At 37.8% G+C, this 27,624-nt stretch overlaps 2 protein-coding genes across 2 annotated transcripts in view; both read left to right on the forward strand.

The window, feature by feature from the left end:
• Positions 1-17,780, forward strand: part of PAH (phenylalanine hydroxylase) — a 42,470-nt gene extending 24,690 nt beyond the window's left edge. The window contains exons 4-13 of the mRNA XM_081330262.1: positions 253-341; positions 4,715-4,782; positions 10,753-10,949; positions 11,135-11,270; positions 12,175-12,244; positions 13,285-13,341; positions 13,844-13,939; positions 15,710-15,843; positions 16,693-16,808; positions 17,615-17,780. Of these exons, the coding sequence (XP_081186388.1) occupies positions 253-341; positions 4,715-4,782; positions 10,753-10,949; positions 11,135-11,270; positions 12,175-12,244; positions 13,285-13,341; positions 13,844-13,939; positions 15,710-15,843; positions 16,693-16,808; positions 17,615-17,658 (1,007 nt within the window). The 3' untranslated portion in view covers positions 17,659-17,780. The remainder of the gene's footprint in view (positions 1-252; positions 342-4,714; positions 4,783-10,752; positions 10,950-11,134; positions 11,271-12,174; positions 12,245-13,284; positions 13,342-13,843; positions 13,940-15,709; positions 15,844-16,692; positions 16,809-17,614) is intronic.
• A 4,500-nt stretch (positions 17,781-22,280) lies between these two features.
• The window catches only part of LOC308669777 (tyrosine 3-monooxygenase-like), a gene marked incomplete at both ends in the record, with an annotated part of 32,931 nt that continues 27,587 nt past the window's right edge, over positions 22,281-27,624 (forward strand). Inside the window, 5 exons of the mRNA XM_081330652.1 lie at positions 22,281-22,415; positions 23,610-23,784; positions 24,347-24,435; positions 25,487-25,554; positions 26,212-26,262. Of these exons, the coding sequence (XP_081186778.1) occupies positions 22,281-22,415; positions 23,610-23,784; positions 24,347-24,435; positions 25,487-25,554; positions 26,212-26,262 (518 nt within the window). The remainder of the gene's footprint in view (positions 22,416-23,609; positions 23,785-24,346; positions 24,436-25,486; positions 25,555-26,211; positions 26,263-27,624) is intronic.

The raw sequence follows: 27,624 nt of genomic DNA on the forward strand, positions 1-27,624 counted from the left end.
TCTGTATTTTTCCCAGTTATTTGGGCAAGCCATTGAGCTCTTTCTTAGCCACCAGGACAAAATTTACTGAACAAGTCTAGCAATTCCACTCTTTAACCCAATGTTATATAGTAAATGATCTATTATTTATATTTCAGTGTAAAGGTCAAGTGAAAATTGAATAAAGTAACAGGAATCTAACTTAATATTCCTTACCCTGCTATGAAGTGTCAAGGAACTAATCACAACTGGTGTTTCTTTTCTGCTTTTTAGTGCCATGGTTCCCAAGAACTATTCAAGAACTGGACAGATTTGCCAATCAGATCCTCAGCTATGGAGCAGAACTGGATGCTGACCATCCTGTAAGAAAGGATAATATCTGTTAAAGACAAAAAAAATCTTTACCCAGTCATTTTAAAAAATAATCTGTTTCTAATCTCATATGCATTTTTACATTTTAAAATGTAAATATCATTCAGATTTGAGAATTGAGAATTCCAGAAGTGAGAATTTTGGCCATTGAGCCCAAAACAACATTTTGAGGGCACCAGGATGGTTGCCACATAGACAAAAAAGGTCTGCATTATGACCTTCATTTGTGGTTATTGGTATAAAGCTCCATCTTTGTGAAGTTAGGGGCATATTTAAAAGCAACAGTCAGAATCATACAAGTAGGGAATTTCTTATAATCCAAATGGTGCAGATGAAAATGTGCATAGATAATTTAAACAAAAATCTATCCATTTCCAAGAATGTATGATTTCTTACAATTTGATAGATTTGTCATCAATCCCTAACACAGTGATGTACAATAACTATAACTTTCAAAATTACTTATGCAATGTCACAATTTAAAGAAATTTAGGTTAAAAAATATCCATGTTGGAGGAGGAGGAAAATTCTGTTGTAGCTCAACAGTGCCATCTAGGGTTTGTGAGATTGAGAAACATCACAAAAACTTTGGATTTTTTTTTTAACATGTGAATTCAGAGTAATTAAGAGTGGTTTTTGTGTATCTGATTAGTTAGACCACTGATATCAGAATTTATGCTATCACTTCATTGGGAAAAAACAGTGAGGGGCATTTTTAATTGACTTGAGGCTCCTATAATTAAGTGATGTTAATTAAGCTCTGAATGCAGGAAATATTTTAATGGGAGATCAAATAAGCTCCCTTTACAGCAAGGTATCTTGCATATTGTTTGGAAGTACTCAGCAGACAACAAGCAACACATAGAGTTGTTATATCTCCCTGAAAGATGTGATATCTTCTTTATTCTGCCTTTTTCTTCTTCTCCATTTTAACTCTTTCTCTAAATAATCCCTTTTTAAAAAATTCTAAACATTTGGTTCCAGTGTTTTTAGAGCTTTGATAAATTATGTATTTTGGTATTCTAGTAAAAATCCAAAATAAAGAGAGAGAAAGGTGTGTGTGTGTGTGGTGGGGGGGGAAGGACAGAGGGAGAGATATGGGGGCGGGATTTAAAGCAACGATCAGCTTGTGGTGATAGTAACATTTTTTGGGTGCTAGGAGGGGGACCTTTCTCTACTAGTCACTAGTTGAGAAAGACAGAGAGAGAGGGAGAGGTTCACAGTACAACACACTGTTGTGTAGCAAATACAATTTTGGATGAATGACCACATAATTGCTTACCACTGATCAGGAAAACAACATTCTGTATCCTTCTGATGTCAGAAGATGTAGCATAGCCAGTAATTATCACTATTAATTTAACTGAAGCTGGGTACTTGTAAATAAATTATACAGAATACAGCAAAAATACTGCTATTACACTAATTGAGGAAGAGTGATTAGCCTTTCACTAGCTCACTAGTTTAATCTAAAATGAATAATGCACCCCATACAATTATTTGGCACACACAATATTTGGTCGAGTCCTAGAACAAAATAAGGTGAATGGGGGTCATTGTCCTGAAGAACAAGTGAATAATATTATAGATACAGAAGCACAGTAAGAAAAGATAATGCATCCAAATGAAAGACTCATCTCAATTCCAACTGCTAGAAACAGTTAATCAGTGGCCCTTTTCTTGTAGGGTTTGCTGTTGTTTTTGTTTGGAATGGAGAAACAAAGGTACACCTATATATTGCCTATAATACGTCAAACTGGAAATATTATCTGAAATTTCCTCAGTATATATATTAATTTTGCTTCAGCCTACTTAGATCTTAGCTTCATCCTAGGGAATTAATCTGCCCTATGTAGGATAAGTGAAGCTATCAGATTCTAGTATACAATTATTATCATGATGCCATCACCCAAGTGTTTAACAGTACAGAGGTATCATGGAATCATAGGGCTGGAAAAGACCTTAGAGGTTTTCTAACCCATCCCCTGCCCATCCCAGAAAAATCTTTTCTTTAAAAATTCCAGCAATGGAGAACCCACAGTTCTGGAAAGTAAGCTGTTCCATTTGATAATACTTTTCACTGTCAGAAAATTCCTCCTTAGTTCCAGGTTGGATGTCTCTTTAATGAGCTTCCATCCATTGCTTCTTGACATACCCTCAGGCGCTTTGGACAATAAGTCAATCCCCTCATCTCTATGATAACTCCTCAAGTACTGGAAGACAGCCATCATCTTTATCCCTAAGACTTCTCTTTTTTAGTCTAGACATTATCTAGTTCCTTTAACGGTTTATCTTACGGTTCAGACTCCAGACCTCTTTATCATCTTTGTTGCTCTTCTCTGCATTCTGTCTGGTGTTTCAGCATCTTTTTTGTATCATAGAACTGGATGAAATATTCCAGGTATTGGCCTCATTAGCAGAATGGGACAACTTGCCACAGCCAACTCATTGCAGCCAACTTGCCATGGCCAACTCCCTCAGGACAACTCACCATGGCCGACTCACCGTGGGACAACTCTCTGCGGGACAATTTAACAATTCTATTTAATTATTTAAAATAAATTTAAAAATATTTAAATTTTTGTCATTCACATTTCATTCTGTCCCTCCTTTTGCATCCTTTCTTCAATGGTTCTATCCCACTATTTCTTTGATATCAGTGTAACATTTGACCTGCAGTAGTTGTCCTGCAGTTGTCCTATGGCGAGTTATCCTGCAGCAAGTTGACCACAACAAGTTGGCTGTGGTGAGTTGGCCATGGTGAGTTGGCCAAGGCAAATTGTCATAGACCCATCATTAGTGAAATATAGAGTGATACTAATATAGAGTGATCACTCTTGTGATCCTGATGCTATTCTTCTAGGGATGAATATTTTTTTAATACAGCTGCACTGGTTTCCATTTTGTATCTGGAACCAATACCTTATTTTGGACATTGAAAATGTCTTTTGGGGGTTTGGGATTTACTAAGAAAAGCAGGACTCTAGAATAGGCAGGCTGGTTGACAGTTATCACTCAGTATTTCTCTCTTCTGATACAATTTATCATTATAATCATAATCATTATTGTATTTAATTATGATGTGTTGTCATTTTACATTTTTATTTTCATTTTTAAATAATTAAAAAGTAGGCATTTTCTTTCCAACCATTTGTCTATAGTAAGTATATTATTGTTTGATTTATAAAATTCAGGGTTAGAATACTAGTACAGTGAAGTATTGTATTTTCATAAATACCAAAATAATCTGGGATCTCTTCTGGTGCCTGCCCTGGAGAACAGCTGATTTAAGGTGTCCCTGATCCTGCTCTTGTGGCCTTTTGGAAAACTTTAAAAATCCAGGTCATCTCTCAGGCTTTAGCACCTACCAATAGTTAAGCCAGATTTCTGATTTTCTCTTGGTTAACAGACTTTTTAGGGAGAATTTTTGCTGGTTTTTCCCCCTAATGTTTTTATATGAGAGTTTTTGTTTTTATGCTTGTTAAATACCTAGAGTTATTTCATTAAAATGGGCAGGCATTTAAACTTTGAAGAGTAAATAATTAAAATCTACTGTGTGGTTACAAATAATGAAAAATGTCTTCATTATTTATTTAATCCAATTTATAAAGGTAAAGGTAAATGTTCCCCCGCACATGCGTGCTGGTCATTTCCAACTCTAGGGGCCGGTGCTCATCTCTGTTTCAAAGCCAAAGAGCCAGCGCTTGTCCGAGGACGTCTCTGTGGTCATGTGGCCGGCATGACTAGACACCAAAGGCGCACGGAACGTTGTTACCTTCCCACCGTAGTGGTCCCTATTTTTCTACTTGCATTTTTTACGTGCTTTCGAACTGCTAGGTTGGCAGAAGCTGGGATGAGTAACAGGCGCTCACTCTGTTATGTGGCACTCGGGATTCGACCCGCCAAACTGCCGACCTTCTGATCGACAAGCTCAGTGGCCTAACCCACTGAGCCACCGCGTCCCTTTAATCCAATTTATAGGACCACTGAAATCGCAGGTGCCTCATTTCGGCTGCTAACATAGGATTAAAACCAATACAAATCAGTGAATCAGTGCTCTTCAGGAAGGTTATTCCAATGTGGGACAGGATGGAGGTCTAATTGGTGTTTTTAAAACAATGAAAACTAATTATGTTCTCCCAGGGCTGTACTATTGCATATTTCTGTTAAACTTGCTGTCAAGTTTCTCTCGTATGCCTAGGTCAGGTATTTGAACCTTTTGGTGAAACTTGATCATTCACTCCTCCACTCCCTTCTAAAGCATGATTTGCCTTAAATCAACTTGCAATATATCCATTTTCTTTAAATTGTACCTACATTTTTAAATGCTCACAAATCAATCTTTTTTATTATCTGTTTTTAGGGTTTCAAAGATCCAGTTTACCGGGCCAGAAGAAAGGAATTTGCAGACATAGCATACAACTACAGGCAGTAAGTATGCAGATTAGAAAGAAGAAACTACTCCTAAAATAACTTATTTGGCACAAAATAGGTGCTCTTTTTGATCAGTGATTTTCAAACAGTGGTCTACAGACCACATTAAACCACAGAGTCCAGATGATGGCCCACAACAGCATCGACACATTCACCATCGATCTTCTGTCCAGGACCATTCACTGCCTTAGTAATGGCCTCTGGATCTTCAACCACCAGTCAGTTGAATGTTTATTTAGTAATCAGTAAAGAAGTTTGAGTCCGCAGAAGATACTGCAGAAATGGGCATCTTGAATTACGGTATCTAGAAGTGATAAAGAGCATATTAGACACAGTATAAATCAAGGTTTGCTTTTCCCTGTTTATTCTTTGCAACAGTACTGCTTCATTGAAAATGTTGAGGAACTGACCACATGGCTGAGAAGGATGTGGAAATGGCATTGGTCATTTGGTCAGTGAGAGGGATGGTGCAAATTATGGCCCTGAAGGAGGAAGAAGAAAAGTGAAATGAATTTATTCTGGGTAGAGCAGGTTGGATTGGATGCAGCATGAAATAATAGAATAATAACGAACTCCAGACTACTAGCAGCCAAGCTATCTATAGATGTTCAAAGAATAATAGATCAGTGTCTCCCAGAGCTGGAGTGTCCATAGTGCTTTATTCCTCAATCTTTGGCCAAAGATCTCCAACAAGGATCATCTCACTTTCCCTGTAAGTTTTTGATTTGATTGTTGAACTATCTTGACCATCACAACATTTCTCTTGTTCAGCTGAATTTAAATTCATAAAATCCTAAGAGCATCTGTGGATCTTTTTACCTTTGGATAAGTGTGTTTTAGAATGTTAAATTAAGATCCAGTCTTATCAAAAAGAATCCTCAAGATGGACAAAAATCTTATTTTCATTGGTACCATTATCAGTAGCAGACCTGGAAGCCTTTGAACAGAGAGGAAATCTAGGCATTTTGAAATCAAGGGAATGAAAGGAGGAAAAGTTTAAATAAATCGTTCATAATCAAATTAAATAAGAAAAGGCTAACCAGAGCAAATGAGGGTGGAAGGTCTGATGTGAACTCTAGATTCATTCATGTGGGGTCCACCTGAATTCACTGAGAGTCTAAATAAAGCGGACCATCAGACAAAGTTTTTTTTCAGTCAAATTTTCCATAAAATATTTATTTTCTCATGCTTGCTTTCTTCCTCCTCTGTTGTTAGATCCTCCTCTGACTGTGCTTATCCTCCAATTATAGCCTTCTGGTAATAAATGGCATTCAGATGAGGATCATCCTCCAGCCCCCACAAAGCTTTGTTATCTAATTGTGCTGCAGCATCAGAGGCGACTACAAAGCACCAGGCACCAAATAAAATAGCATCTCATGTGCTTCACATTAAACAGGGGAGAGGAAAGAAGTGTCTATAATTTGCATTATAGCAAGGACTATGAGCAAGATTAAAATAATGCATTCCGTATGTTCTTGATCTAATTGTGACTATCGTCAGTCTTCCAGCTGCATGATAAAATGTTCAATGAGCTGGTTAGTCTTCACACTGTTTTCTAGATTGTGGGACTGAAGAGATAGCGTAGGAGTAATTTTATGCCTGATGAAATTTGATAATTAAATCTAGTTAGCAACTAACAGGAAGTTAGGGTTAGGGTTAGGAAGTACAGACATATGTATGTATAGGTCTCTCTCTCTCTTTTTCTATCTCTATCATCTATTTATCTATCTGCATGTTTCCAACCTATATGGTCCTGAGCTTTCTTTTGCCAATAATTCTTTTGTTAATTATTCTGCCAATAATTCACCAAAATTTGCATTCCTGAATTTATTTATAAAACGGCCAATATATTCACTGAACAACAAAGGAAAAGCCAAAGCAAGTGAAACAAAACAAAATTGATCAAACAATATACATTTTTTAAAAATTATCCAAACATAGATGGGCAAATGTTGAGGTATTGAACTATAGAAGATTCATTTATTTATTGTCTATCTCAAGTAGGACTCATTTTAAATTCATAAGACAACCAATCTTTAATAGCTAATAAATCAAAGGGGTGGGGAATGGTATGGCCAGAGACTAGCCTCCTTCCTTCCTTCCTTCCTTCCTTCCTTCCTTCCTTCCTTCCTTCCTTCCTTCCTTCCTTCCTTCCTTCCTTCCTTCCTTCCTTCCTTCCTTCCTTCCTTGCCATTGTGATTTATAAAGTATAATTTATGGTGTAATATATGGATAAAACCATGCATTAAAACATCCCTGAGCTGGCATGGATTCATGGCAAAGAGTTGTAGCAATAGGCGGTTTAATAGGTTCAAATGAAGTCACAAAGCCGATGGGTGAATTTTCTTTTCCACCAAGCTCACTTCCTGAAGTTGCTATGAAGATGAAACAAGCCAAGCTATGCATGTCAGATGAGCTCCTTCAAAAGAGAATAAAATAAACCGGCAATCAGGCAAGGTGTAGTATTTATTGCATGCATGTGTATGCGTATAAAGGTAAACAATAAACATGCAAACAAATAGGAGCTGTGAACACCAAATTATAGTTCTTTCAAGGACAATCTGTGGAGCAGGAGGGGCAATTTAGGATGGCGTCGTGTGGTTCATTTTTAAGACCTTCGGTCATTCATCTTTATGTTCCCCCCCTTTATGTATGCCCACACTTACACCCCCGTCTCTTCATTTCTTCCTTCTCACCTGCCACCCTGAGCCTTGGTCTATTGATCTCAGCAGCTTTCAAATTGGTGTCTCGCAGAGCCTTAAACCTCTCCTCTTTTCTTAGGCCCACGAAGGTGGCCTAAGGATTAATGAGAAATGTCAATGCTATAGAAACCAAAGCAGTTTCATCACACACCCCATCTCATTCAAAATCATGTTTAAGGCTCCAGAGATCAAGGAGGACTGGTGCAGAGACACAGAAAATTGCACAGTTATTGGGGGACTGCTCCTAGGATCAGGCTGAAGTGAAGGGACAAGGAATGGTGGGAGTCTCACTTGTCTTCTGACAAAGAGCTGCCACTTTAGAAATCCCTCCTATTATCCCCACGGTGCCACAAACCCTATTCAATTGCGGGAAGAAAAAAAGAAGAAGCTTTGATTTGGGGCAGAATGAGAGAAAGGCTTAGATAAATCGCCTGTCTATGTTTAAAATTATTTTCTGAACAGCCGATCTCCCCTCCACCATCACCACCACCTCGCCCCTGGTTTTAATGTCAAGGCAACAAGTTGAGCAAGTCAAAGGATTCCTTTTGGGTTCAAGACAGAGCCAGGCTGACTGTTGGGGACCTATATTTAGGGAAGAAACAGATCTGCCATTCCTGCTGAGCCATTACCTGGGCTGACTTTTAGCACCCCAGTTTTAAGGCCAGGAGAGATTGAAGGCATTGTTTAGTTAAGCCCAGCTGCTTTGTACATGGGCCTGGTTTTCAGTGTCGATGACATGTACATCAGATTATTTCACCTTCGGATCATTAAAGCTGCAAAGCAAGAACAGCATGGGAGAAATTAGGCCAAACTGTTACTGCATAGTAAGAAGTAAGGACGTTGGGAATGGTGGTGATGTTTCTTAAGAATTAATCCCCAACAGGTGTTTTGTTTCCCCAAATTCATGTAATTTAACCATAAATAACAGAGTGCCATGGTTGAGGGACAAAAGTAGCTATCAGATCTTCTGGAATCTTAGCAGTGTTCTTTGCCGTCTCTTTTTCCTGCATCTTCTTAAATATTTAAATTGCTTGTGTTATACCAGATTGTCTTTTGCTGAAGCATTTTAGGAATTAGAGCCCAACTTTGTGGAGCACTGCTTGTTTGCTGCGGCTTTTAAAAAGTCTATCAGAAGGGAGACCTCATTAGAAATCAGCTTTTTTAAAAATCTGATGCTATCCTCTTGGTGGGGCAAAAGAGATAAGTGTGTATGTTCATCTCTTTTGCAAAGAGCAAAGAGAAAGTGTTTCAAAGAACACTTTCTGTTCTTTTTATAATAACAGTAGGGTTGCATTTGCTATTGTTGCTTTGTGCACCTATTTACCTGATCTACCTGCTAATTGGGAATTCTGGAAGCTCTCAGAATCACATCAGACTGGGGAAGATTGCAATAGAAAACCCTCTCATTGGTAAATAATTCAACCTAATGCTGTGCTGAAAAATTCTGTTACATTTTTTTCTGGCGTTCATTCATTCTAAAGAAAGAGAATTAGTTTTCAAAATTTATTTCAGTGGAGGAAAGATTTTTCCCTATAGTACTTTGATGGATGGAGCATGTTGTTCTTGATTTGCTACATTATAAGATGGCCAAGGAATGCCCTGCCTTTTATTATAGAATTGTCTCTTTGGAGTGTTATATCTCAGAGTTGTATCTGTCCTGACTTTCTGCACTTCTCTTCAAACTTGATGGAAAATCCTATCAGCCTGTTTTAGTTTGGAAAGTTTTCCAAACTACCCCAAAGGTGCATTTTCAAAAGGCAACTGGACTTTGTTTTTCCTTGAAGATGTTTAGCTTCTCATCCAAGAAGCTTCTTCCATTCTGCCTGAATAGTGGAGAATGGAAGGATTTGGGCACCTACAGAAGCCTCAGAGAAATGGAAAGATGGCTTAGCAGAAAACAGCAATCCTAGTAGTTATGCCCTCTGCTGCTTCTCAGTGGAAGAAAGCCACCAAATATCTGATAATAAGCCTAACAAGCAACCTTTTCTTCATGCAATTTTTTTTCCTGAAATTGCAAGATCAGCATAATGTCAGTTTGATCCAATATAAGACAACTTCATATGGACATAGCAGACTGAAATAAAACGATCAGGACTCTAATTCAGGGCTTTTCAACCAATGGTACGGGTACCACCTGTGGTACATTGGCACCTGGCAGGTGGTACGCGACCATCCTAGAAAAGTAGTGGCGGAGGGGAATGAGCTGAACCGGTGGCAGCACCGCGCAAGCCTGAGCGAGAGATGGCTGGAGCTGCAGGGATGTCAGGGCTCAGCGGAAGCGCCAGGATCAGCGTTTCTTCAGGGCTGTTGGCTCAGTGGAAGTGCCAGGATCAGCACCAGGCTCCAGCTGGAAGAAGCGCCGATCAGCTGGAATGTTGCAGCATCTCCAGGGTCTTGTGATTTACATTTAGATGCTTGGCAACTGATTCATATTTATGACGGTCACAGTGTCCCAGGGTCATGTGAAGTGACCAAAACCTGCTGCAACCACCCAGCAGATGGGGCGAATAAAAACCAAACACACACACACAACGCCCACACACCCCTGCTGCAAATCCTCAACAGAAATGCTCACAACAGTGAAAACCTCAGACAGGAGGAAGAGCACCGCCGGGCAGGCAGGCAGATGTCTTGCTCGGCTGTGGCTTGAGGGGCACTTGTTTCAGTGCCATTGTAACTTCAAACAGTCACTAAACGAACTGTTGTAAGTCGAGGACTACCTGTACTTCATCACTTTTTCCTTTTTTTCGGTCATCAAGTTTTTGACACCTTGCTAGGCAACTGGTGGTACTCGGATGTTGCCATATCCTAAAAGTGGTACAATGGGTGAAAAGGCTGAAAAGCCCTGCTCTAATTATTCCGCAACAAGTTTAATATGTGAAAAACATGATAAAAACAGTAATCAAGCTGTCTCAAAGTGGGCTACCTGAACCAGAATATGGTGTTTATGAGTAAGGAGAATTTTAGCATACATTAATCTTTGAGGTGCCTTATTTGTATTTGATCTATAAGCAGTTGCATATTTGGCGGGGTGGTGGTGGTGGTTGAATATTAGCATAAAGTTGCTTAAACCTACAGTGGAAAAATCAAAGGATGCATGTATGTAGCAAAAAGTTCATCGTAATGATTACTTTCCCTGCCTAATCTGTAAAGATCTGCCACAGCACATCAGACTGAATGAACTGAATTTCTGGTGTTGATGTTGATAAGATGGGAATGTATTTCCTAGAGGTCAATCAGTTCTTTGTGTTGACTTCCCTTTCAGTGGTCAACCTATACCCAGGGTGACTTACACTGAGGAAGAGAAGAAGACATGGGGGATAGTCTTTAGGGAGCTGAAGACTCTCTATCCTACGCATGCTTGCTATGAACACAACCATGTTTTTCCACTCCTGGAAAAATACTGCGGCTACCAAGAAGATAACATTCCCCAGCTTGAAGATGTCTCAGACTTTTTGAGAAGTAAGTAAACTGGTTGAAAAACCATGACTTCTGTATCAGAAGCCATCAGGCTGCAGTTCTGTCCATATGTTAATAGGAGTAAGTAATTCAATGATTTTTGAATAAGAATGCTGAATTGAACTTTAAAGCATAGCTAAATCTGATTTCAGCCACATGGTAATCTAGAACTTTTCTGTTCTTTCCAGGCTGTACTGGATTTCGTTTACGGCCCGTGGCTGGTCTTCTTTCATCTCGAGATTTTTTGGGTGGCTTGGCTTTTAGAGTATTTCACTCTACACAGTACATTCGTCATTCATCAAAACCAATGTATACACCCGAACCGTATGTATTTGGTCTTATAAAGTATACAGTTGTATTATAGTTGGAAGCCTGGAATATTATGCAAGATCAAAGGGGAAGTGAACCAAAACAGTATAGAAATGTGCATATAACTTTATAGTCAATTTGTAGAAAATATGCATGAATGTTCTCCAGAGATGATTGGTTTTTATTTAGAGATCATGAGTCTATAAGTTGGTACAACAAAGAACAAGAAAAAAAGGGAAGGATATATATATATATATATGTTGGAAAAGGGACGCGGTGGCTCAGTGGGTTAGGACACTGAGCTTTTCGATCAGAAGGTCGGCAGTTGGGTGGGTCGAATCCCGAGTGCCGCATAACAGAGTGAGTGCCTGTTACTCGTCCCAGCTTCTGCCAACCTAGCAGTTCGAAAGCACGTAAAAATGCAAGTAGAAAAATAGGGACCACTACGGTGGGAAGGTAACAGTGTTCCATGCGCCTTTGGCATCTAGTCATGCCGGCCACATGACCACGGAGACGTCCTCGGACACAGCGCTGGCTCTTCGGCTTTGAAATGGAGATGAGCACCAGCCCCTAGAGTTGGAAACGACTAGCACATATGTGCGGGGGAACCTTTACCTTTACCTTTACCTAACAAAGAATAAAGGGAGACCGATATGATCATTTCAAACTTATTTGGTCTCATCAGTCAGCCATATCCTTCTGAGATTCTTTGTTAGCAAGCCAAAAAAAAGCAGGTAATCTGGTATACTCCATATATCTTTGGCCAAAATTCTTGCATTCTCTTGCTTTTGGCTGGCTAAGCTTGAAAGAAGTCCAAAACATGTGTAGCAAAAGACATTGCTTCTCCCAGCGAGGATTCTTCCCTCTCACAAACACATCCCATCATAAAGTTTTCATACTGATTTATGTTTTCTTTTAGTGATGTTTGCCATGAACTCCTAGGACATGTCCCTCTATTTGCTGACCCTAGTTTTGCTCAGTTTTCTCAAGTAAGTAAAAGCTAAATTTTAATGTTGATAGTTGACCAGCAGGAAATTCACTCAGGCAGGAGAGAATCCATCAGTTCTCCAAGGGATCCAGAAAGATTTGAAAACTTGGTTTTGGTCCCAGGCCTGAGGCTGATGCTTATTACTTGTCTAAGGCCCTGTTTTGTGTTGCTTTGTTTTGCTTTGCTCTGTTGATTCTGTTGTTTTTAGTCTGGGCTCCCTATTTGGTTTAATGTTTTTAATTATTTTTATGCTTTTTTAGTTTTTTTATATCATGCAGAGCCCATCAGACTTGGGTAGCCAATAAATTTAAATAACTACATTAAATAAAATTATTGAAATAGCAACACCAATACTGTGACAGAAAGTTCAATTTTGCAATAGTGGTGAATATCTGTAGCTTGGATGTAGGATGAGCCTCACCTGATGTAACCTCCCCTTCACAAGACCCATTACAAGACTCCCACTGATGACTCACACCTGTCCCATCACAAGATCCTCACTTGACACACCCACACCTGACCCATCACAAGATCTACTAACCACACAAAGCCCTTGTAAGCAGAAGAACACCAACACTGACATCCCCTAAACTCCGCTGAAGATGTTACCTAGCCAGGTAATGAATTGTTCGGAAACCAACCCACAAGCTCGGAGAACGAACCTTCACCCTCAAGTTCACTTTTATCAGTAAAGCTGCATTCCTATACAGTAGTCCTCAACTTACAATCACAACTGGGACCACAATTTCTGTTGCTAAGCAAGGTGGTTGTTAAGTGAGTTGCACCCAATTTTGCAACTTGTATGCATGTTGCATAGATGCATTTTTTTCCTCTACAAGCTACATACATAACAATGTCTGTAATTCCCCATGTTGGAAGGAAATGCAATTTACAAATAGAAAAAAGAAATATTTTTCTTGATAATTTTTCTCCCTTTTATTTCATTTTTCAGATTAAAAAAGTTGTTTGTGCATGTGCGTGTGCAGGGATGTGTGTAGATGACAATAAAAATAAAAAACTGAAAATGTTTTGCTTCTACAGGAGATTGGATTGGCTTCTCTAGGAGCTCCAGATGATTATATTGAGAAACTTGCAACGGTCAGTGTTCAATTCTGATAATAGCTTCAGTCACATCCTGCAATTAATAAGGAATTAATTGGTTAATTGGCTGCTTGGTTTTAGAATTATTTTGAAATTCTCCCTTGAAAAATAATTCATTTTTACATGATAAGTACATTATATTAACGTAGCTAACCATTAAAAATTCATTAACTATTGTAGTACTGTTATAAGCTTGAAATATTTCCCAAAAGATTACAAGCATTAATGCATTGGCATTTTATGTACAGGTGAAACAAATAGCATTTGGAAGGTTAGTTATATGCAGAGAGAGTCAGGATCCTACCCAAATAAACAACTAACCATTATTCATTGATAATAGAATCATCAAGGAAGTATCCATTGATGAACTGTTCATAGAACAAAATTTTCCTTTTTAGGACTGATTCTGTTCCTTTCATTTATTTCATAGCCCTATTTCAGCACCATCTGAAATTCTGTAGGCCACAGTAAATAATCTCTACACCTTATTTTACATCAGGTTTACTGGTTCACTGTGGAATTTGGCCTCTGTAAAGAAGGCAACACAATTAAGGCCTACGGTGCTGGACTCTTGTCATCATATGGTGAACTGCAAGTACGAATTCATGATTTCTTCAAATGAAGTTGCTGAACCTTTCTGCAAAGTAAAAATTTGGCCTAGTGATGTTTATATAGCTTTGTTTCAAATGCAATCTACCTTAAATGCGGTGGCTTTTTTTCTGGTTTCTTATTGTCTTCTTCTTGAAATCCTTATTCTACAAATTTTCAAATTTAATGCTATTCTGCTTCCTGGGGGGAAAAAAGTCATTGTGACATCACTGTGCAAGCCACATCTTTCTTTACTTTCCATCTTGGGACAAAGGAATGTTCTAAAACATGCTATCCATCACCATGGAAGTCCACTTCATTTTCATTCTGAGCATTAAGTTGCTGCTGCCGGGGTTGAAGGATCAAGCACAAAGTGAGCACCCTCATTATGGAAGGTGGTCACTCTGTGCTTGAAACTTCAACCCTGGCAGCACCTTCATGCTCTCAGTATGGGGAGTCCCAAATTCATGGTGACATGTTGTCTTATAAAAAAACAATAATTAAATAAACAGAGATCATGTCCTGCTCCCTCTTCCTCCTCTTCCTAATGCCTTCCAGAGAAAGAAAGATATCATGCTGCACAAGCCTTTTAAAATTAAAAGGAAGAAAACAAAGGTGTGAGTGACAACTGCAAGATGGGTGGTGGTATACACTGATTCAATCAATCAATCAATAAACTATGGCTCTTCAAAAATAATATCAGTGTGCTATTTATGGACCATTGCAGGGGTGTCAAACTGCCGGCCCACAGGCCGGATGTGTCATCCAGAAGCCACGCCCACCGCATTGCCGGCAATGACAAAACTGTCCCGATACGTTCCGCGACATCACGTGACGTCGTGGGTTTGATATGCCTGGACTATTGGGTTCATGTGAAAGAGAAAAGCATGGTGATATGCCTAAAATAAATTTGATAAAAGAACCAGGGTGGGTTCAAAGTTCCATCTGTATTTTTTTGGCTAGGTTTTTAGTCTGTGCGACCATCTTGTATCTTTTTTCTTGTGAGTAGAAATGAGATTGATATATTTCCCATAGACCCATTAGAACAATGGATAAACTTAGGACATGCTAAATTGTGAAACTACAGTCCATCTCAGTCCTATTGAACTGAAGGGATTCCTTTGTGGTTATGCTGGTCATTGGAAAGGACTGGCCAGAAATGATATGAATTTTGGGTAGAGCTCCTGAACTCCTGGTGCCTTCAGAAGTATTGTACTGCAGTCTTCATTATTATCAGTCAGCGTATCCAATATTTTGCTAACTCTAACCACAATAAGAGTTTTATTCCAATACCATCTGGAGGCTGACGTGTTAAAGAATGCTGTTGTAAGATAGTGGATCTTCTTTTAGTCCACGAAGGCATCAATAAATCTATCACCCTTGTTAATTAATATATAAAACAGTACTGCAAGAAAAAAATGGAATATAATCATCCTTCTAAATGGAATATCCCAGTTTTGAGTTGCCATCACATAATTCCCTTCTGTAAAGACATTCCATCATGGCCACATGTTTCCTTTTTCCCCAATATTTTTTCTGAAATCTGAGTTATGAGGATGCTAAGCGCTCAGCCAGATTTTTTGTTTGTTTTCCTTGATATTTAATTTGCATTTCTACACTCCTAGGATGTATCTCTGTATACTTGACTACAATACAGTGACACTCCCCAATTCTATTCAGTACTGGAAAGGATTATTAGAATTTACTAAGCTTCAATTGTGGCTGCAACAATAATTTCTATTTAAAATAAAAAAACCCTTCTGTCCTTTTCCTTTAGCACGCTCTGTCAGATAAACCTGTCACTGAGCCTCTCATCTTGGAAAAGACTGCAATCCAAAAATATCCTGTTACTGAATTTCAGCCCATTTACTACGTAGCTGAAAGTTTTGAAGTTGCAAAACAGAAGTTAAGGTAGGATCTGTGTCAAGTTTCTGACGTTTGGGCTTTTCAAGTGACTCTGAGGCATTGTTTACCTTAAAAGTCCTTTATTAGCCCAATACACCGGCAATTGCTTGCTCGAAGGAAGCTGGAATCTGAAATCTCCGCCCCCTTGCACAATATATTAAAACACAATTCTCCACCTTTCTAATTTTGTCATTAATCATATTCTCCTATTAATTTAAAGAATCAGTTTCCCTTCCGTTAGAAAACCTACCAAGCTCTTATCTTCTTTAATTTCAGATTGCCTTGAGGAACAATCCTCCTCTTCCCCCCTCCCAATCTCTTAAAGCAATACACAAGTTTAACATATGAAATGGCTACTTCTTCATCTCTTGTCAAGCAATAACATTCGATGTTAGCAGCCTTGACATCCTGCTTAGATTATTGCAAGTGGTTTCACGGGTATCAGTACCATAGGTTTACTGCCAGCTACCATAGCAATCTTTAATTTGAAAAAGGTGTTATAAAGTTATTAATAAAAGGTCACCTGTGATATAAATGATAACCCAGAGAAGCTGGACCAAGGGATAAACCAGAGAAGACTGAGAAATTGAGACTGCAGGAAATACATTGAAAGAGCAAAACAAACCAACAAACACCACACTCTGTTTTGTCCCCTTATCAAAGGAATAGCTTGCACTCCACCTCTAAGGCATGCATAATAGTTTTTATTTATTGCACAAGATCTCAGTTTTATCGTTCATCTTTACATTTCAAACAAATCATAAAATTTACAGTTGCCAGCTGCAAAGAATGACATTTCGCCAAAAAAAAAATGAACATATGGCTACCTTTAAATGTTTGCTCTGCATTGTACAGAAAATATGCCTCAACGATTTCACGGCCATTTTCAGTCCGCTACAATCCATATACTGAAAGAATTGAAGTTTTGGACAATATCAAGCAATTAAAGAATTTGGCAGATGCCATTGGCAGTAAGTATTTAAAATCACAACTTTGGATGGCTTTATTCGGATGCCAAGAATCTTTTATATGTGTGCTTTTGTCTTTTCATTTTCTTCAACTAATAATTCCTTATGTACAAAGAAATGGATGCTTGATTTCCAGTGCATTTTTAAACTTCAAAGTTTATTCATCTATGAGATAGATGGAATCAAGTATCATGATTTTCACATCCATAATAAATTGAAAGCAGATTTTTTAAATTCCAATTCTAGTAGCATATTTAAAATAAACCCTTTTGTGATTAGATTGTGGTGACAGTTGTATTCATTCTTTCCTGGAATTCAGAGGAGTTTCATAATGAATGTAGTTTTGTATATGTACCATATGCATATCTGCTATTTATCAGCCTCAATAATGTCTTTTTAATAGTTTCCTATTAAAGATCTGAAGAACTGAAAAAGTGTTTATTAATGGTTGTGCACAAAAAGATTATTGTGTCAGTGGGAGCTTCTATGTTGTATGGAATCTATAGACAATAAATTTGCAGTTGTAGCACAGTTCATCACCTCATTTTTTTTTCATAAGTCGCACAGTACTTTTCCTCCAAACACATATATTATCAGCATATATGTGAATTGCCTTGCATTCTTCCTATGGCAATAAGTTTGTACTATTTGTTTTCTTTTGTTTGCCCAGTAATCTCTGCATTATTATCTCTACTGACAGAGTAAACTGGGAATAACTCCATACGCACTGCCTTGTATTCCATGAAGAAAATGCAAATGTAATACATATAGAGCAAAGTAAAACTTTTATTTTCTTGGTGTCTTTCCAGATGAAATGGAACTTCTTTGCAATGCTCTCCAGAAGATAAAGTGAAAGAGATACTTCTCGGCTCACCTTGCTTCTTTTCTTTCTTTTAACGAAGTCAGTTTGCCCATAATTAACATATAATGCAGAAAAGTAACAAAATCTAATATATTATATGCTTATGTATATCTATAAACAAATCCCTCTCCAGATTTTGATATGATCATATAAGTCTCTACAAAATTAATATAAATAATTCTTTAAGTAGGCCTTTCAAATATGATTTCTATATGCTAAGTGCTTATAATGTTACAGTAAGTCCTGGTATAAACCAATGCAACTTATATAATTGAAAAGGCAAAATGTAGGAAAATAGTAGAAAAGATAAGCATACTCAATTCATCTTTTATATAAGAGCTATACATTTTTAAAGTGCATTTAATCAAGTACTTTTATTCTTTCCAATCCAATATCACATTGTGAAGCTTATCAAGACTCTGTTAACAGGGTAACTCTGAAAATGTTATGGCAGGTGATCAGAGTTGGTGTAGGAGAAGAAATGACATAAGAAAGAGTGAAATTGAAAATGATTGCATATGGTCAAGGTTTCATTTTTTAAAAAAATCCAATACATCTCTGGAAAGAATTCAAGAAGCTACAACTGAACCATGAAAGTCTTTATTAATTTTACTTTTACTTTCTCACACTGCTAATTATCTATGGATTAGATATCAAGATTATGTTGATGTTAGGTATCATATGTTATTGTGTAATAATGTCCAATAGGTTAAAGATAAATATTTTAAATTGATCAACTGGGATTGTTGTAAAGTTCCATAGGTAACCTATTGGGAAAAAGATAATTGTGACATGCAAAAGTCCAGCATGCTGTGCAAATGTTTTTTCTTCACTACTCATGTCCTACATACAACTCTGTCCCAGTTCACACATTCTATTGATGTATACTGCTCAAAAAATAAAGGGTACACAAGATAAGACATCCTACTATTAAATACAGTACATTGTGTTGTTTAAGTGTTCCCTTTATTTTTTTGAGCAGTATATTTTTGCTGGTAGAACCATTACAGTGGCAGAATATTTATGCGCTGCATATGTTGGCAAATTCATGGTTTACAGGGAAAAATACAATTTTTACTGCTATCTTTAAATATATATGAATTATTTACATTTATCATCTGAAGAAGAGTATACATTAATACCCTTATTCAAATGATTCAAATACTAGCTAATGTAAAGCTAAACATTTTAAACTATACTAACATTTAAGTTCTTTGCTAGCTAATTTGTAGAAAAGATTACCCAAATGTCAATCATATTTTTCTTAAACCAATATTTAAAATGTATAATTATTTCAAATAAATACAATATATTTGCTATTTTTGTGCATGGAACCTAACGGTTTTCATAATAGTTGTTCTCTAAAATTAATGTATTAATTACAATTGACTTACATTTTCAATTCATTTTCAATGAAATTTTGATGGTTCATGTTAAGATAGGAATAGATGCAATGGGGTTAATAAAAAGATTTGTTAAAATATATGCATAAGTGGTTTTCTGATGGAATGTAATCTGGTAATCCACAAATGAAGGAATGGGTATGTTGTGAACTAGGTTGATGTTACTGGAAAATTTTCTATTTGTATTATATATCTGATATGAAAAAAGGGAATTATGAAGATAAGCTGAATATGAGAAGCCATGTGATTTTCATTTCATATGATCCAGCTAATGATCCAATTAACATTTTAAATGAATGCAGTGTGCAGCAATTAATTTCTTTATATGGGATTAAGTTTAATTGGACGTTTAAGATTTCATTGTCTAGTAGCAATCTGAAAAGCAATTGCTAGACTCCTAATAAGTACTCTTTCAGCTGATAAAATATAACATCGCTTAATATGGCTAAATTATATCCATGTTTTCCAAGGTTGTGAGAAAAAAAGGAGCAAATTAATTAAGATTATATGTTGTCCTTAATTGTAAGAGTCACTGCAGCTCAGAGGTATCTAAAAAAATCACCTGGGATTGACCTAGCCAACGTAGGGATGAATACAAGAATAAATTTCATATAATTACTTAATACTTGAATATCATTAGACTTATTGAGAAAATGACTAATTCACATTTTATGAGACAGACTTATATTCCTCATGCGTCCTGAAACAATTTTTATTCAGTATGCAACTAACCAATTCCTTTCAAAAAGAGAAATATATACCTTTTATTTATTTTATCCATTTTTAAAAACCTGTCTCCCATCTCACCCATAGACAGATTCTTGGAATTCTCCTTCTAGTTTCTGGGATTTTCTTGAACATGCTTCTCTCAATGAAATTGCAATTAATTGAACTACTGTTTAAAACCCTAACTACTATTACAAATATTCATAAAATCATACATCTGCTTGAAAATTATTTGATTAACATTTCTATTATGATTCCACTATTAAAATTGTAGCACAATCACCTATCAATTACAGTCTTGAAATTTTGCTGATAAACATTTTATATTATTATTACTATGTTACTTAAATCAATTAGATCCCTTTAGCTCTCTTGGATTTCCAAGTAAATAACAGTGTAAACAAAACAATAATTTTCAACAAAATATTTATTTTCCTTCTAAAGTACTTTTAGAAATAACATTTCTCTTTCCCATAAAATAGTTAATATATACCAACTTTAAAAAAATCATGGCACATTAATATATACATACTATGTATCACAGTTTACATTACATTGCATTCAAATTTAAATTAAATTGCATTCAAATCAAGGGTTTAATAACCAAAGAAAAATAATGAGCAGCTATCCTCAAAAGCAGACTTCTGTAGTATCTTGAAGAAATTGTGCTTCACAATGATATACAGAGACACACAAGCACATTTATCACCTCTTAAATGAAAACTAATTGGAGACACAAATCAAAGAGAACTATATCAATGTAATCCACTGGTGTGGATTCAGCTGTCGAGCATTTTTTTCAGCACCGAGGACAGCACCGCGGTGCCTCTACGAAATTTGCAATTGCCCATAGGGGTGAAGGATGAAATGGTGTCCAACCGCTTTGAATTGGTATTGAAGTGTTTCAGTCTCGAGCAACGGGATCTTAAATTCTTGTAAGGGGGCTCTTCAGTACCTTAAACACATTTGGAGTCTGGGTTGTGGGTTCGTAGGTTTTGCAAAAATCGTGCAGGTGTTGTTTGCATTTAAGAGTTTATTCCTTGAAAGGTTTCAAGCAAGATTCTATTCGTGCAATGTGGCAATTCTGCATTTGCCAAGACAATATCAAGGAACTGGGCATATTTCACCCAGTTTGTCCCTTTCCATGTAAAGAACAGACGAAGGTGTGTTTTTTTTAAACGGCAGGAACTGAGTAGTTTAAAAGAGGGTGATGAAATGACATAAGAAAATAGGTGTTGCCGAGGAGGTGGGGATGGGAGGATCAAGTTTATTAGGGAGTCTATTCATTCAAGAGATTTTAAGGTACCCTTAATAATACAACTTGTACATGTTTTTGACAGAAAATCAAAAACGTCTGATTTCTTTTTAATTTGACAGAATGTGCTTGGTACTAAATTCAAATTATTCTACACTGCAAACCTTCCTCAGAGCCTTTCGAGCGAGGTTGCTTCCCCGATGCCACCATCTGCCTTGGGGTAAATTCCACTGAATTCCGTGGAATTTCTGCCAAGTAAACTGAAGAACCATACTTAAATGTCACGTTTATCCATAAACCCCGACAAAGAAGCACAACTGCTGAGTTCCTATTATCTGCTTGCTCAAATAAAATCTATGATGCTCTGAATCACAGAATATCAAATCACAATAGCTAGGTTTCCCTACAACGTCGGAACTACGTACAATCCAATTCCAGGCAAGCCCAGCGTACGGTGCGAATGCGACTGAATGTGTACGGGCTTCTTACCCACTACAGCAGATCAATTTAGCTGACAGCCAAGAGCATCCCTCTTGTACCGGAGCAGGAGGGGAAAAAAGGAGTAATGTTCACACAACTAGAATAAAGCCTTTGAAATGTTCTGAGCCTAAGCGGTCTGAAGACTGCTATCGAATGTTCTGTCTAGTCTATTTTGGTTGTTTTTCTTCTTGTGTGTGTGTGTGTGTGTGTGTGTGTGTGTGTGAGCGGAGTCATTTCTAAGCGTCTCTGAACACACATGGTTCTCAAAGCAGCTAGCGGTCAGTTAAAAAATGGGCAAACTTGATACATAAGCCGGGGGAAAAAACACACCCCAGCATTACACCACAATGCAAGAACCGCAAAAGTCATTGTCAAACCAGTTTGAGGCGAGAGTTATTCTGTCTCCGAGGGTCGATCACTGACAGTGGGATAGATCACGTGCCAAACATTCCCCCCAACCTGGTACCTTCCGGATGTGCTGAAGTCCCCTCCCGTCATCCCCAGACGGCCTCACATTGGCGCTGGAGGCACTAAATTGAAGGAAAGAGGAAGCATTACGGGAACCACCTGTCCCGTACTTGAGAATCCGGTCCCCAGTTCTCCCCGGCCGAAGGAGGTAGGCAACCCCACCGCCGCGCTCCTAGAAGACGCGTTTGGGCAGCTGAATAGATCGATCCCGTCGGGGAAACCGCCGTCACCTTCGCGAGAGAGCTCTTCGGATCGCTCTCAAGCTCTTCGGATCTCTAGAGATGGAGCCGTCAGAGACGCAGCTATCCCCGGATCTGACTCGGAGAAGAAAAGAGCGGAGCGCTATGCTGACCCTCACCTTCGCCCTGAGCAACAAGAAGAAAGCCAGCATCTCCAAGACAGTTCGAGTTTTCGAGGTACGTCTGTTGAAAGTTCTGCCTTATACCAACAGGTTCACACCTTGTGTCTTCTAAAGAGAAAAGGCCATTAAAGCTTGGGGTTCGGTGCTTCCCAGTTTGAAAGGAGAGGAGGAAAAAGAAAGGAGGAGACGTCTCCAATCTAAGCCTGATGAATGGAAAGGTTCGTGGAAGGAAACAGGCTGTAGAAAGCTGACACTGAAAGCACCTCTTGGCACACTTTACCCCAATTCCATAGTTCAGGATAGGCTGGATTTCCTGCTGTATGGAATTATATCAATAGATACCCAGCCCATTTTTTTAAAAAATTCCATTTATATCCCGCCCTTCTCCGAAGACTCAGGGCAGCTTACAAGCTTAGCAGTAGAAGGCAAACGATAAACTGCATTAATATATTTCACACATATATTTGGATATTTTTGGCAAGGAAACTCAACCATTCTCTTTTGATGTTTCATGCACGTTCATTCAGTACTGTTTGTGCTACTTAGGACATTAAATTCCCATCCTGGATTTCTTCCAAGGAGTTCAAAGTAGCACAGATACTGTCTCTTCCTTCCTCATCATGTTATCCTAATGAAAATTCCATGGGATGATTTTAACAGAGAAACTAACTAGTCCAAGATTTTTTTTGGAACTAGATGGGGATTTAAAATTAGTACTACTAGTTCCTTTAATTGTAACATCATACCTCCTACAGCATCTCTGTGAGCTCGTGGCTGTTCTTGTACTCTTTCTCTTGAGGTATCTGCCAGATTTAAACACATCTTTATCTTTTGCCCTGTATCAGCAGCACTCTTCAACTTAAAGGAGAAGTAGAGAACAAAAATAATAATTCTGTTCTCAGGAGTAACAACATTTTTTCTGAGCTGTTGCACATCTACAGGCAAAACACACAGCTGCCTTTAGATTTGGTTCACACTTTGCACACTCGGAAGCATCTTTGGGAATTCTAAGCATAATTCAGATATATTGGAGAGTTCTATGGTTGTATCTTCTACTCTGTGTGAAAATAAACAAGAGATATTATGAATTGTTTATTAGGGGAGTGATTAATATTTTGGGAAGTGGTTGATCTGTTTTGAGTATTAAAGGGAAATATTCTTAGAAGAAAAAACAGGTTTGCACTTCGTTTACTTTAACAAACTAAAGTGGTTTTTTTAAAAAAAGTCTTCCTGTGTTGGGCTTTTATAGATGTTTGAAGCCAAAATCCATCATTTTGAAAGCAGAGCAGCTGGAATATCAAAGAACGCTGATGGCAACCTTGAATTTTTTGTAAGATGTGAAGTTCAGGACTGTGAGGTTAGCAGTCTTTTAAATTCCTTGAAGAGAGTGGCAGAGGATGTGGAAGCTATCAGAGAAGAAAAAGGTATGTCATAAAAGGCTTTTACCTTCTTTCTTCCTAATATACCTCTTCAGTATACACCAGGGATTCCTATAATTAAACCAACATGCTAAGATTTTAAAGGCCATTAGACAGAATTTTAAAGATAATATGTGATTCAAGAGCCACATTTTATCTGTACAATAGTTTCTCTGTATGGATTTAGATTCTATTTATTATTGTAGCAAAATGTCATGTTGATAAGCAGAGGTCTTTCAATTGATAATGAAGGAACATTGGCATTATATTCATCAGCTCCTAAACAATCCCTCAGCTGGTAGAGTCAAGATTATTTTCATAATGATCTCATTTATCAACTTCTTTGTCTGACTGTATAGTTTGAGCCTATCTACAGAAATGTTGAAACTACAACTATCAGAATTTCTAGACTGTTTTCGATTTGCGGCTTTGTGGGGTAAACATCTCTGAAGGTACCACACTGCAAAAAAATAGTGTATGTGATACCCCTGAACAAATAAATTGCTACTCTCATGAAGCCTGTAGATGTCACATTCTTACAATGTGCAATTGATACTATTGTCAACAGTTCCATGGTTCCCAAAGAAAATCAGAGATCTCAACTACTGCCATCATCTGATCACCAAGTTCGACCCTGATCTGAATTTTGACCACCCAGTAAGTTAATTTTGTATCTTTCTAAATTATTTAGGCTTGGAGTTACCAACATCCCTATCAAATCTTGGACCAATAATAAAATAGAGGCTTCTTGGTACAATAACCATCCAGTTGAAGATAGTTGCTCTTTTTATTTTTCCTAGCATAATTACTCTTCTTACAACCACTGTTCAGAATATAGATTGAAGACTGGCTGTCCATGCTGATGTTGTCCTCTAAAAACTAAACTATTTTTTTTAATGAAGGAGGACTGATTGTGATGGGGCTTATGTAGAAGAGAGATGAAACTGCAACAACACATGCTTGCTCAAATCCAAATAGATCTACACATATTCCACTGAAGGCAAAATAAGAGCTGGGCAAGACTCTTATAGTCCCAAACATTGACAAATTGGGTTTTGGTTGTAGCTATTGAACCAAACTGAACAAAAGATGAAAACATTTTATGGAATCCTAGATGGATCAATTACACCAAAAGTATGGAAGGGTTTTCTCTACATGTCAATTGCCACTTGGCTCTTTGAGGAGTCTTTGGTGCTCTCCAAGCTTGGTTATTTTCTTGCAGATGTTTCATTACCCAAATTAGGTAACATAATCAGTGCTAGTGACTAATGCTAGTGACCAATGAGGTTATGTAGTTTGTGGAATGAAAAGTCTGCAAGAAAACAATCAAGCTCAGAGAGCACGAAGGACTCCTCATTTCAACCCTCAGCTACAAACATTCTCGTTTACTGGTACTTGGTTCTTTCCTCCCCATTTATAGTCAAGGAATACAACAAACTCCTAATTTCATGCAAGTTTGGTTTCATACACTGCCTCCAGAGTGAAGCTGAAAGGCAAGGCAAAACCCACCTACTCAAAACAAGTCAGCAAATCGCTTATCATGTCTCTGTTTCTCATCTTTTTAAGGGCACCATAAAAAAAATCTGAAATCTTTTGTCCCAATGTTCACTTAAGTTTCAGATTTTCTAAAATTCTCTTTTCATTGTCACAATTAAATCCAAGCACTAGATTTTGGCAAGCAGCATTTTTCTTCTTCTTCTTCTTTTAGGGTTATGCTGATCCAGAATATAGGAAAAGGAGGGCTTTTATTGCTGAGCTGGCATTTAACTATAGACAGTAAGTGCAACAAATTAATAACTGAACAAAAGAATAAGCTTTATGTAATCTGAATACCTTTGTCCTTAATTTTAAGGTACCCAAAACAGGACATGGCTCCACTCATTTTCAGAATGCAGCCCTGATATGTTCTCCAAAGCCTGGTGTGGCCCTCAGGCCAACAGCTATGCAGTTCTGCCTGAAAATTTGAGCACTGGGTTGCTTCATTAAAGATCTATGGCTTCCTGCGTTGTCAGCCTTCCTTGATAAAATACCTTAAGAAAACCCCTCAAGAACTAGCAATTGTGAGAGGTTGTGGGGAGACCAAGAGAGAAATGGAAGAAAACACATATGTTAAAAATGGGGAGGGAGGGAGCAGCGGGACAGCTTATCTCACAAATGACAACTCAGCCCAAGTGCAGAAAACTCTGGGAAAAAGCATTTGAACATACAGTATTCAGAGACTCTGCCTTAATTAGCTCCTATAAATGAGCTTAGGAAAACCATAGTGCAGTTTCTAGGTTTCTGTATTTACTCCAGCTTAGCATTAAAGATAGCCTACTGAAATCTGCTTTCTTAATTTTGCCTGGCTGTGTGAAGCTTGGCAATATGGATCATATATACCGAATATAAAAAGCTCAAAGATGGAAGCTATTTTGATTCTCTTTGCCTTTCCAGGGGTGACCCTTTGCCAAGAGTTGAGTACACTGCTGAAGAAACTGCTACTTGGTAAGTGTATGACTTCAACGTATATGAAGTCAGATAAATAGTGATTCATGGAAGGGATTTCTGCACATGGGGAATTGACAGTGCCACTGCCAATGGTGGCACAGTGGTTAGAATGCAGTACTGCAGGCTACTTCTGCTGACCGCTCGCTGCCTGCAGTTTGGCAGTTCGAATCTCACTGCCTCAGGGTTGACTCAGCCTTCCATCCTTCCAAGGTCAGTAAAATGAGGACATAGGCTGACTCTGTAAACTGCTTAGAGAGGGCTGTAAAGCAGTATATAAGTCTATTGCTATTGCTATCTTGCCGTTTTCATGTTCATCTACAGTATAGGTAGTCCTAAACTTATAATCAAATACTTAGCAACCATTCAAAGCTACAATGGCCCTGGAAAAAAGTAACTTGTAACTGGTCTTCTCAGAGCAGCCTGTCAGAGCAGCCCCACATCATAGGATCAAAATTCATATGCTTGGCAACCAGCATGAATTTATGACTGTGGCAACATCCCAGGGTCATGTGATCGCCATTTGCAACCTTCCCAACTGGCTTCCAACAAGCAAAGTCAATGGGGGAAGCTGGATTCACTTAACAACTGCATGATTTACTTTACAACTACACCAATTCACTTAACAACTGTGGCAAAAAGTCATTAAAATTAGGTGTGACTCATTTAACAACTGCCTTGCTTAACAACGGATATTCTGATCCCAGTTCTGGTTGTAAGTTGAGGTCTACCTGCAATAGTACTTTAACCTCGTTTTGCTATGCTTGTATTGCAGTTTAGATAAATAGTGATTCATGGAACTTTTGTATGCTACAGTATCTTTCACACCCATAAAAATACATGTCTTTGCCCATCTTTCCTTAGAAAAAAGAGCAGTCATATTACTTAGGGAAACGAGCTGACTTGTCTATATTTATTTTATTTTAAATGTTCAGCTATTCATGTGGCCAAATTCTCCAGACTGTTACCTTTCCAATGTACTAGAATACAATTTGAAGCACCCCACATTTATTGGAGATGATAAAAGACACAGTCCATTGAATCTAGAGGGCACCAAAGTAGGAAAGGTTACTAGAATATAAATGGAGGGCAAATCCCACTCCTTACCAGCACTGATGACGTTACCTAGTTTGGGTAATGAAACGTCTATAAGAAAACAGGCAAACTCAGAGAGCACCAAGGTTTCCTCATAAAACATTATAGTAAGAATTTTTGGAGCAGAAGCATCCATGAGGAGGGAAGGGTCAAAATAAGAAAATGGTGATCAGGGTAGTCCATTTGTAGACTCAGTGGACACAAAATACAGACTCTGATTTATTTATTTTTTTAAGTGAACTTTTTGCTAGTTAACAATTGTTATTT

The sequence above is a fragment of the Vipera berus genome (assembly GCF_964194415.1).
Source record: "Vipera berus genome assembly, chromosome: 6".
NCBI lineage: Eukaryota > Metazoa > Chordata > Lepidosauria > Squamata > Viperidae > Vipera > Vipera berus.